Source organism: Barbus barbus (assembly GCF_936440315.1).
Source record: "Barbus barbus genome assembly, chromosome: 45".
NCBI lineage: Eukaryota > Metazoa > Chordata > Actinopteri > Cypriniformes > Cyprinidae > Barbus > Barbus barbus.
In genome coordinates this window covers 20,496,782-20,505,479 of record NC_136723.1, presented here as the reverse complement: position 1 = coordinate 20,505,479, position 8,698 = coordinate 20,496,782, and the positions used below count along the sequence as shown (strand labels likewise).

Sequence of the window (8,698 nt, the reverse complement as noted above, 5' to 3'; positions counted from 1 at the left end):
TAGTATGAACATACTATGTTCTAATAACAAGGTGGAACATTTAATTTGATGGTGGTTTTCTAAATAAATGAGTAAATAAATAAAAATCCTTTATTTCACCCACAATGTAGAAGCACATTCTTGCGCCCCCTGCTGGTGAATGCCTCAGTAATAAATTTTCACACGAGGCCACACAGATTGCATCAGGTTGAATTTATTTGCTCTATAGCAACAGAAGGTGAATGGAATCCAGCTTAATATCTAATCGGCCTTTGGAAACCTCCTTTTCCTCCAGTCCGAAGGCTTATTTTACGTTTAAGCAAAAAGTGCAGTTATTTCATTCAACACAAAACACTGACGAAATCACATTGTGAACTGTTACGCATGATTTACGCAGTGGTTAATTGTGCAATAAAGCATTTCCCAACATGAGAAATCCCTTTAATTACAGCTTTTTGCTTCAGGTACTGAGCCCATGAAATTCCAAACAACTTGTAACACTTGGGTTCTAGGCTAAACTAAACCAGGTATGAACAGGCAAAGGAGAGCATTAAGGCAAACAAATCATTCTGTAACCAAATGCAACTTCTGTAGTGACCTGCCTCTGTAATATCACATAGGAAAACGGTCTCCCTGATGGTAAACCATGAAAAACTTTGCTTAAACAAAAAATTTGACACGTTCAAAGTAACACAGAAACACATACTATTACAGTAGATGTAATTATAACAGCATTCATTCACATTATGCAAGATATAGTTCAGCATTTCTGTTATTCTGACTTTCATGTCTATGCCTTTGAATACAACTACCAAACGTGAAAATAACAAGGTAAGAGGAAAGGGATGCTCCTAATGTACAATGAAGTGTTACTGGAGCTTTATTGCCATCTTAAAAAAAAAAATCCATGTTTTCAAGATGTCAGGGAATATCATGTGACCCAAAAAAATGAAGCTGTATTTGAGTTTGTTTCTTCATCGGAACGGATTTGGAGAAATTTAGCATTATATCACTTGGACACCATTTGATCCTCTGCAGTGAATGGGTGCCGTCAGATTGAAAATCTAAACAGTTGATAAAAACATCACAATAATCCACAAGTAATCCATATGACTTCAGTCCAGCAATTAATGTCTTGTGAAACAAAAAGGTGCATGTTTGTAAGAAACAAATCCATCATTAAGATGTCTCTTCTGGTCAAAATACGAGCCCTTAATAACGCTTCCTCCAGTAAAAAGTTTTTTTCACTTGTAAACAATGTTTGATCTGTGCATATTTCTCTCCTGATTCAGACGAAGCAACTTTTTCACTGCAAAAAGCAATATTATGGATAATTAATGAATTGTTCATTTATAGACTAGAGTGGTGTGGATTATTGTGATGTTTTTATCAGCAATTTGGGCTCTCAATCTGATGGCACCCATTCACGGCAGAGGATCCATTGGCGTGCAAGTGATGTAATGTGAAATTTACCGTTCTGATAAATAAACACTCATTTACATCTTGGGATGGTCTGAGGGTGAGCAAATTTAAAATAAAATAAAAGAAACTATTCTTTAATTCAAGAATTTGGCCTTACTCGATCACTGTACTAACCAGCCACGATGTGCAAAACACACCTTTCCCTTAGAGTTACATTGTTTCAATGCTTTCCCACAAATATGTAACATATGCTTCAGCTAAAATGCCTTGTATGAGGAAAAAGTACTTTCATCACTATCCAGCTTCTTAAAAAACCATAACAAATCCCTTTGAGATGCTGCAGTGAAATGAGCATCTGCAGTTCTACAGCCTTTCTGCTGTGTTGCATAAATTTTAAATGAGGCTTTTGGTAAACATTTCCATGCACAGGAACAAAACAAAAGTGAATTGAAGTCTCCTCGCTTATTGAGTATACAGTGTCTGAAGGCTGTCAGTGGTTTCTAACCCAAACGTTACCCTCTAGCTGCTGTGATTGCATAAATAAGAGCAAAAACAACACGGCAGATGATAGGGCAATGTGACACGAAATCTTGATTTTCACGGCTGCTGCTGAAACGAGTTCGGGGAGACGTCAACATCTCCCTCCAATCATCTCCAAACAGCTCGTGGGACGCGACTCCTATAGACGAAACAGTTTTGTGCGCTTTGAAGTTCAGTTCTGAGTTCCTCACTGGCCACGCTGCGTATGAAATCTTCCAGTTGGCGTCTCATCAGTTATTTTTGACCTTTTCTTTGTTTTTCTGGAACTTCTGGTGGACCACTTTCAAAGTAGTGAGGAAATTTCCCAAGAACAGGACGAGAAACGTCAAGGCCAACATGAAAACCTGAAAAATTAAATACTTGAGTGCAAAAATCTATCTGCAATACTGGCAAAATGAATAACAGTACAGGATGAGCAATGTGCAGAAAATTAATACTTGGGGTTTTAAGCATTAATAGTGATGCTTGACAACTTCAGCTGCTCTCTTTACCTGCCATTCCTTGCAGTCATCACGGGCAGACAGCTTAAAAAGAGACACAGCATTGTACAGCTGCCAAAACTGACCAGAGGAGAGAAAATCAACACATTTATCTTACATGCCTGTCAACTCAATCAATATATATACACTGTTCAAATGTTTAGGGTCAGTATATTTTTAAAATGTTTTTTAGCAAGTGTCTTTTGCTTACAAAGGGTGCATTTACTTGACCAAAAATACAGTAATATTCTGAAATATGAATGCAATTTAAAATAACTGTTTTCCGTTTCAGTATATTTCAAAATGCAAGTTCTTCCTGTCATGCAAAGCTGAATTTTCAGCATCAATACGCCAGTCTTCAGTGTCACATGATCCTTCAGAAATTTGCTGCTCAAGAAACCTATCAATGTTGATAGAAATCTTAAGTAACATTGTAAATGTCTTTACTGTCACTTGCTAAATAAGATTCCTAATTTTAGTTTACTGACCCCAAACTTTTAAGCAGTAACATTGTTTAAAATCCTCACACAGTTACATGTTATGATCTTCATAGATGTCGCACTGTAAAATGCATGAAACCTTTCAGGCAACTTATTTTTTTAGGTGACTGAATAGTTGAATAAATAAAAAAATAAAAATAATATGCATGAAAAATGAAAGCAACACTTAAACGCTGATACTCACATGACCAAAGAATAGAAACGGGAGGAGGAATGTAAGCCCCCTCCACATCCATGATTGAAAGCCCTCTGTAAGAGTAACATGAGAGGTCAGTCTGGGCTCTGACTTCAGGCCAAACATGTAACATCTGCAGTGTGAACCAATGACATCATCCAGGTCAACATTTCTCCCATGATTCAAATCGGTCACAATGCTTACCCACTGTCAGGTCCAGCTGGTTTCTTTCCCCCAGAGCCCGTAAACGATACAAGCAACCGCTCTGATAATAATACTGAAGAAACTGCACACAACCTGCCAGAGAAACATTCAACACTATAACAACAAACAAAAGACACACAAACCACACTGAACAGCTAATAGATTATACTCACTCTGATAGATGGAGAAAGCCAGGAACTGACTTCTGAACATCTGATACATTGGACCTTCAGGCCTTAGAACACAGAAACAGAGAGTGGTGATGAAATACAAGCTGGTGATGGGAAAAATGATTCAATTATAGGATTTGAGGCCTAAAACACTTACCATGTCAACATAACACCTGATAAAAAGGTTGAGACGTAATGATGTGACACCCACCAGCCTTTAATTCTAGAAAGAAATAATAAAAGGTCAATCATAAGCATTCCTCATAACGCAATATATAAATGAACAGATAAAATATTACAAAATATACAAAAACCACCAAAAAATGATCACAGCCAAACATACAAAAACAAATACAACCAAATAATAATAATTTGTTACATTTATATAGCGCTTTTCTAGGCACTCAAAGCGCTTTACATAGTAAGGGGGGTATCTCCTCGTCCACCACCAGTGTGCAGCATCCACCTGGATGATGCGACGGCAGCCATAGTGCGCCAGAACGCCCACCACACACCAGCTTACTGGTGGAGAGGAGACAGTGATGAAGCCAATCAGTAGATATGGGGATGGTTCGGAGGCCATGATGGTCAGAGGCCAATGGGCAAATTTGGCCAGGATGCCAGGGTTACACCCCTACTCTTTTTCGAAGGACATCCTGGGATTTTTTATGACCACAGAGTGTCCTTGGTTTAACGTCTCATCCGAAGGACAGTGCTTTTTACAGTATAGTGTCCCCGTCACTATACTGGGGCGCTAGGACCCACCCAGACCGTAGGGTGAGCACCCCCTGCTGGCCTCACTAACACCTCTTCCAGCAGCAACCTAAGTCTCCCATCCAGGTACTGACCAGGTTCAACCCTGCTTAGCTTCAGTAGGCAACCAGTCTTGGGTGATACAGGGTGATATGGCTGCTAATGCAAATAAATAAATAAATAAAAACAAACAAAATTCAACAACCAAATAAACAAAAATGAACAACCAAACAAAAAAACAAAAATTCAACAAAAATCACAACCAAATATAAACAAAAACAAACAAGCAAAATACTACAACCAAACAAATGAATAGACAAAAAAATTAACAAAATACTGTGGCGAAATAAACAAACAAAAATGAACTGAAATTTGGTTTATTTTAAGCATTTTGTCTCAAAACTGACTGTTTATTGACAGAATAGAGAAAGGACAGGAAGATACCGGGAAGAGAGATTCGAACCTAGATCTCCCACTAGCACCACAGTTAACCGTTAAGTCACAGCATTGACCAAATGTACTTTAAAGTGAACGTGAACTCACCGTGACCCATTGCTCATGAGGATACTCTCTCTTATTGTCAATGTGCAATAATACCACACCAATAAAAAATTGAAGATTTCATCTGTAACCCTGTGAACGTGACATCTGCATGTTAGACTCCAACAGCACAATTTCCTCCATAAATTACATTAATTATTGAGATCTCTCGTCTTACCGGTAGTTGAAAAGGAAGAGGCAGGTGACGGCACCAAACATTAGTATTATAGTCATATAAAGTTTGAACTTCTCATATTCATCTTTGTACGCAAACCTGTTTTGGAAAACACAAAATCAGCAATTTCGTATTGGGAAATCTCTCTCTGCTCAATGGACATGCTCACATTTGACTCACTTGGCTTGGTTGCTGAGGAGCGTGACATTCACATTTCCAAGTACCAAATTTAAGTACAGTCTGAAAAGAGAAGACAACTGTTTTAAACCTCAAAACCAAACCACACAACTGTGGCACTACTATACATATCAGAATGAAGAACTAAAACTCACCCGTTTTTCTTTGGCAAATAGGACTCCATGTCAAAAAATACATTTTGCCTTTCTTTAATTTGAACCTTCAGGTCATTTATCACCTCCGTTTCTTTTTCATTGCAAGTTTTCGTACACCTGTTTGCAACAAGAGAGAAAAAGGATCCGTTTACATCATCGTGAACATATTGCTCAAGATCTTTAGTAACATCTGAAGCTTGGCACATACTTAAGAAGACTATGCTTGAGTTCTTTCAGGCCTTTTCTTTGTTTGCTAATGGCACTGCTGCATATCGCCTGCAGGTTCGTCAGCTCTTCCAGCTTCTGTCTGTAGACTTTGTGCGTTTCCTAAAATACAAAATACACTGGAGGTCAAAATAAAGAATCGTTTCCTAATACATGCATGACCTTTCAATGGACACATCCATCCTCTGGATGCTCCATTTTAAGCATGAGGTATTTTGAACATGAGAAGGGTATTTTAAACATGGGCCAATCCTTTCTATCAACTCTAACCAGGCCTGGTAGCACATGACCGCTGATTTCTAATGGTATTTATACATATCTCAGACTGAAATACTACGGTTATTTGATTTGTACCATAGTACTGAATATTTTTGCTTAAGGTTTTACATGGTAAACCAGGGTAATTAAAATAAATACCTGGGTACTACCATGGTATATATACACACACACACACACACACACACACACACACACACACAACAACAATAAAACCCCATTGTATTACCTTGATACCTTGCCCTAAAAGGCACTTTTTTGTAGTATTCAAACCACAGGAGCTTCACCATCCTGTAATCTAACCCTGTCTATCACGAATCGATTATACGATCATTTTTAACAGTTGAGCAACAACTCTTGGTTAACATCTAACCTGGTTTAACCTGTTAAATTCGTGAATCATTATCAGATCTACTCAACTAACACACCAAACCTATTAAAATAATAAAATCTATACACGAATATATTTATTCATTTAAATATGTTTTTAGAGAACTGATGCTGGTTAAACACACATCTACAATAACAAAAGAAAATCAGATCATCTGATGAGCTAAAGCCTGTTAGCCGCGTCACAAACATCCAAAACAGACGCATTTGCTTCCTAACTAACACAAGATTCATCTTTAGACTATCGGAGCACAAATATAACACACATCCGTTCAGTTCAAACCTGTAATTGCTGATATTCTTGCTCTATTTCTGTCCATTCAGTTTGACATCTCTCCAGTGACATTGTACCCGTCTGCGCTGGCGCTGCTCTGCCGCACACTGCCGCTAGTTGGCGCTCTAGCTGTTTATATAAGCTCCGCTTCTTCACCTGTCCACCAATCACAGGCCAGCATAACGTCGCCCCCTAATGACCGGGAGCGACAGCGAACATGAATATTAATCAAGGCTTGTTGCTAGGTTACCGGACACGAATTCTTTTGACAGGTCAGTCGAGATCGAGCAGTTTAAAGTTTAAATATAATTTCTGTGGTTTATTGAAGTTTATTTAAGTGTTTTGGATGGTGAATGTGGTCACAGGTAAGATCTAAGTAGGCCTACTTTATGATTAAGTTACCATATTCATCTGATATTGTATGTATTTACATTTTTCAAGGGCTATAAAAAGGCAGATAATAATGTTTTAATAATAATTATTATATTTTATGTGCAGTATGCCCTTCTTGAAGAGACTACAGAACCACTTGTAAAACTCTGGGACAAAAAAGCCCAAAAATGTGTCCCTCATCACACTGTGTGTTGTGTCAATGGAGATCAATACACAGGCGAGTGGATGGACAATAAGAAACATGGTAATATTTAATGGATTGAATATTTAATGGCATGTTTTAAACATTACAGGCAACGAGGATCACAGTAAGAAGCCTGGCAGTTTAATAGACAAGCCTTAATTTAATATACTTTGTTATTTAGATGTGTTCTGCAGATTGCATGATGTGATCCTAGGAAACACTGCTTATCAAAGCTTGATTTGGCAGAATGATTTTCCCTCCGTTAACAAAATGTTCCTAAACGTAGCTTTTACTCTGATAAGGAAGAGGGATGCAGGTTTGGAAGAAAACAGGAATGATCTATGATGGGGACTGGAGGTGTGGAAAGAGAGAAGGCTGAGCAAGACTGACCCTCAAACTAAAGAGTATGTGAGGGTTTATGTTGGTTCTTGGCAAAATGACAAGAAGGAAGGAAGTATCAAACACTGTTTATCATCATGCGGTCCATAGTTTCCACATATAAATTGTCGGCCTTTCGCTCATAGGGTGCTGGGACATATTTCTACACTCCGTCTGCTTTCTATGAGGGGCAGTGGAAGGAAGATCAGAGGAGTGGATGGGGACGGATGCAGTATGAGAACGGGGAGCTGTATGAGGGAGAGTGGCTGAAGGACAAACATCACGGAAAGGGTTTACTTCTTCTAGGTACGGACTTAAAACTGTTCACAAATGAGCAATGACATATGTCAAGATCACTCACATTTGTCACAAAAAAAAAATAATTAAATATATATATATATGTGACCCTGGACCACAAAACCAGTCTTAAGTCGCTGGGGTATATTTGTAGCAATAGACAAAAATACATTGTATGGGTCAAAATTATTGATTTTTCTTTTATGCCAAAGATCATTAGGATATTAAGTAAAGATCATGTTCCATGAAGATATTTTGTAAATTTCTTACCGTAAATATATCAAAACTTCATTTTTGATTAGTAATATGCCTTGCTAAGAACTTCTTTTGGACAACTTTAAAGGCAATTTTCTCAATATTTTGATTTTTTTGCGTCCTCAAATTCCAGATTTGTAAATAGTTGAATCTCGGCCAAATATTGTCCTATCATAACAAACCATACATCAATGGAAAGCTTATTTATTCAGTGTTCATTGAAAATTGACAATGAGGTTTTAAGACTGGTTTTGTGGTCCAGGGTCACATATATATATATATATATATATATATATAAGTGTGTAACTGAAATAAGTGTGTGCTAAGTGTGGGACCATGTCTGATTTTGGGAGAGAAGCAGCAGTTAGACCAACAGTGTATCCAATTCCCAAGGTAAATGATTAACGCTGATGTTTGCTCATTTGCATGATTTCCATTTTGACAGTAATGCATGAAGCATTACCGAGAACACAAGCTTTCAGTCATAGGTTCTGACCACTGTAACAGCAAACAGCTCAAAACGTTTTGTCGATTTGCATGGTGTATTACCTAATGCAGATTCAGAAACGTTGTGGATTACAGCTCTGCTTTTATGTCCAAAGGTTTGCCTACAGGATTCACAGGCTGTGCTGATGGAGGCACGAGCATATTTCACTCAAGGAGGACAAGGAGAAATCAACAGAGATTCCACGATTCCAAGTCATACCGTTGCTGGGCAATATGTACTTTGACAATATCCTGAAGACAAGAAAGGCAG

The 8,698-nt window shown here is 38.0% G+C and overlaps 2 protein-coding genes across 3 annotated transcripts; one reads left to right on the top strand and one right to left on the bottom strand.

The window, feature by feature from the left end:
• Positions 1–77: 77 nt before the first annotated feature.
• On the bottom strand, positions 78–6,540 carry LOC306864100 (transmembrane protein 120B). Of its 2 annotated transcripts, XR_013783740.1 has the most exons (13): positions 6,444–6,540; positions 5,478–5,596; positions 5,270–5,386; positions 5,118–5,177; positions 4,941–5,036; positions 4,766–4,855; positions 3,627–3,692; positions 3,473–3,534; positions 3,300–3,392; positions 3,105–3,169; positions 2,433–2,501; positions 1,426–2,285; positions 176–1,011 (listed from the first exon to the last, which is right to left on the bottom strand). XR_013783740.1 is itself a non-coding variant. In XM_079407815.1 (12 exons), exons 1-12 carry the CDS (start codon positions 6,504–6,506, stop codon positions 2,172–2,174), a joined length of 1,014 nt encoding a protein of 337 aa, XP_079263941.1. In that variant the 5' UTR covers positions 6,507–6,540; the 3' UTR covers positions 78–2,171. The 2 variants fall into 2 exon arrangements, 1 of the variants encoding a protein (XP_079263941.1); XM_079407815.1 differs by having other exon boundaries at positions 78–2,285.
• A 247-nt stretch (positions 6,541–6,787) lies between these two features.
• On the top strand, positions 6,788–8,672 carry LOC306863816 (MORN repeat-containing protein 3-like; the record flags this gene model as incomplete). The annotated part of the gene is made up of 6 exons (XM_079407361.1): positions 6,788–6,799; positions 6,933–7,071; positions 7,314–7,381; positions 7,536–7,695; positions 8,258–8,334; positions 8,544–8,672. 6 exons carry the CDS (start codon positions 6,788–6,790, stop codon positions 8,670–8,672), a joined length of 585 nt encoding a protein of 194 aa, XP_079263487.1.
• Between the last annotated feature and the right edge of the window lie 26 nt (positions 8,673–8,698).